Below are 2,436 nucleotides of genomic sequence, written 5' to 3'. Positions count from 1 at the left end.
TTTTCCTAGGCTTTCATTTCCTCCAATGTCAAATGTGGGTGTGGACTAAATGACCTCTGAGGTCCCTTTGAGGTTTAATGATCCCATGAACTTTGAGGTAAATGCCACCTTCCTCATTTTGCAGGTGAGAAAACTGAGGCTGAGGAGGAGCACATTTCCCAGGATCATCCCTAGAAATTCAACTGATCCAGTCATCATGGCTCAAGATCCCATAATGCAATCAGTATAATGTTTGATATTCTATAGGTTATTATAGAACTCACATTTATGTAATAGTAGCTATGTGCTTAACTATGTGCTGGGTACCTTACATTTTTCTCTCTTTTGATTCTTATAACAACCCTAGGAGTTATTACTACTGCTATTATTAATACCATTTTATAGATAAGGAAATGGAAGCATACAGAGGTTAAGTGAATTGCCCAGGGTCACACAGCTAGAAAGTGTCTGAAGACAGATTTGAACTTAGGAACATGAGTTTTCCTGATTCCAGACCTGGTACTATATACCCTGTGAGCTGCATTTTAGGGTTTTTAAAGCACTTTTCACAATCTCATGAGGTAGGTAGCATAAGTGTTACTATAAATGAGGTAACTAAGGTTCTCATGAGTTGAAAGTCAGAAATTTAAAACTATATCATCATACAACTAGTATAAATAGAAATGTTACATGATAGGGATTAAGGTATCATATTTTCCAGTGATATTTGTTCTTTAAGAGAAATTCTTTCTTTCTTTCTTTCTTTCTTTCTTTCTTTCTTTCTTTCTTTCTTTCTTTCTGCAGAGAAATGAGCACTTTTATTTCTTTGTTTCACAAATAAACTGGCTGAAATAGTTGTTCTAGACGGGCTAATCAAACAGACCAAATCCCATATCTTCATCAGACTCCTCTGACTCTTCCTTAGCTTTCAACTTGACTGGAGCGGCAGCAGCAGGCGCGGCAGCGGCTGGGGCAGCGGCCGCAGGGGCGGCCACGGCAAAAACTGAAGGGTCAGCCAGGAAGGCCTTCACCTTTTCAGCAAGTGGGAAGGTGTAGTCAGTCTCCACAGCTACAGCCAAGACCTGCTTGTACCCATTGATAATGGAGTGGGGGAGTGATGCAACAGTTGGGTAGCCAATCTTCAGACAGATGCTGGCAACATTGCTGACACCCTCTAAGAACCGAAGGTGCAGAGTCTCTTCCGCGATGTCCAGCACTTCAGGGTTGTAGATACTGCCATTGTCAAACACCTGCTGAATGATCAGTCCAGAGAAGAATGGGGAGATGTTCAGCATGTTCAACAAGGTGGCCTCGCTGGCGCCCACTTTGTCTCCAGTTTTAATCAGCTGCACGTCACTGAAGATTTCAATGGTGCCCCTGGAAATCTTGGCGGTCATACCCAGCGCTTGGAAGAAGGAAGTCTTCTCGGGCCCCAGACCAGTGTTCTGGGCTGACACGGTGACATCGCATGGGGAGATGGCACCAGCACGGGCAGCAGCTGGAACCTTATTGGCCAGAAACATATCCCTGTCTTCCTTGGTGAACACAAAGCCCACATTCCCCCGGATATGAGGCAGCAGTTTCTCCAGGGCTGGGTTCTCCAGATGCCCACGAATGGCTTTGCGCATCATGGTGTTTTTTCCCATCAACACTACGGCCTTCCCACGGAGGGACATTCGGATCTGCTGCATCTGCTTGGAGCCCACATTGTCTGCTCACACAATGAAGCATTTTGGATAATCATCCAAAAGTTGGATGATCTTGAGGAAGTAATTTGACTTCCAGGTAGCCCTGTCTTCCCCGGGCATCTCGAAGGTGCTTCAGGGATTGCTACGCGGGGTTTAAGGACGATGTCACTCGCACGAGGACGCCTGGAGAGAGTAAGAGAAATTTTCTAAAGACAAATCTAATAATAAAAATGGAAACAACTCTTTTATTCTCAAAGAAATGGATCAATAATTATAAAATTTGAGGAGAGGGAAGTTAAGAGTACTTGAGGTTATTTGTGAAGTTTTAGGCTAGGGGTCAGAATCATTGGATTTTGTTTCTAACATTTAAACCAAAATGTGTGGAACAGAGGATATTTTATTTTCTGGATAAAATGGTACAGGAAGGAAGAATAAGCCATCTAGTTCCACCATTTTTTGTTTGAATGCACTCAGGGGTGTGCTGGAGCCAGCTTGTATGAGCGCTCAACCAATTGTTCAATTTTAAGTTAATTTTCATTTATGTCTTGGAAATCAGCAAATGCTACATATCAGATCTTGATTTATTGTTTTACTGATTGTATAGGCTTAAGAAAGGGGTGGAGAAAATGTTACTAATTTGGAGTAAACTTTAAATTTGTCCTGTGCATATGTTTTTGGGGGATGTGGTTGTTAAATATTTATTAGCATACTCCTGGGTGTACTGTAAAATTGTTATTAAGACTTCCACATATTCTTTCACAAACAAATA

General features: G+C 42.1%; 1 protein-coding gene across 1 annotated transcript; it reads right to left on the bottom strand.

Moving 5' to 3' along the window:
* Positions 1 to 784: 784 nt before the first annotated feature.
* Positions 785 to 1,845, bottom strand: LOC122732333 (60S acidic ribosomal protein P0-like). The gene is given in 1 exon segment (XM_043972395.1): positions 785 to 1,845. A coding segment is annotated over 1 exon segment (939 nt). The 5' UTR covers positions 1,788 to 1,845; the 3' UTR covers positions 785 to 848.
* Positions 1,846 to 2,436: the final 591 nt, after the last annotated feature.

This window comes from Dromiciops gliroides, chromosome 6 (genome assembly GCF_019393635.1).
Source record: "Dromiciops gliroides isolate mDroGli1 chromosome 6, mDroGli1.pri, whole genome shotgun sequence".
NCBI classification, from domain to species: domain Eukaryota; kingdom Metazoa; phylum Chordata; class Mammalia; order Microbiotheria; family Microbiotheriidae; genus Dromiciops; species Dromiciops gliroides.
Note: the sequence above shows the minus strand (reverse complement) of the source record. Positions and strands in the feature narration are given on the sequence as shown.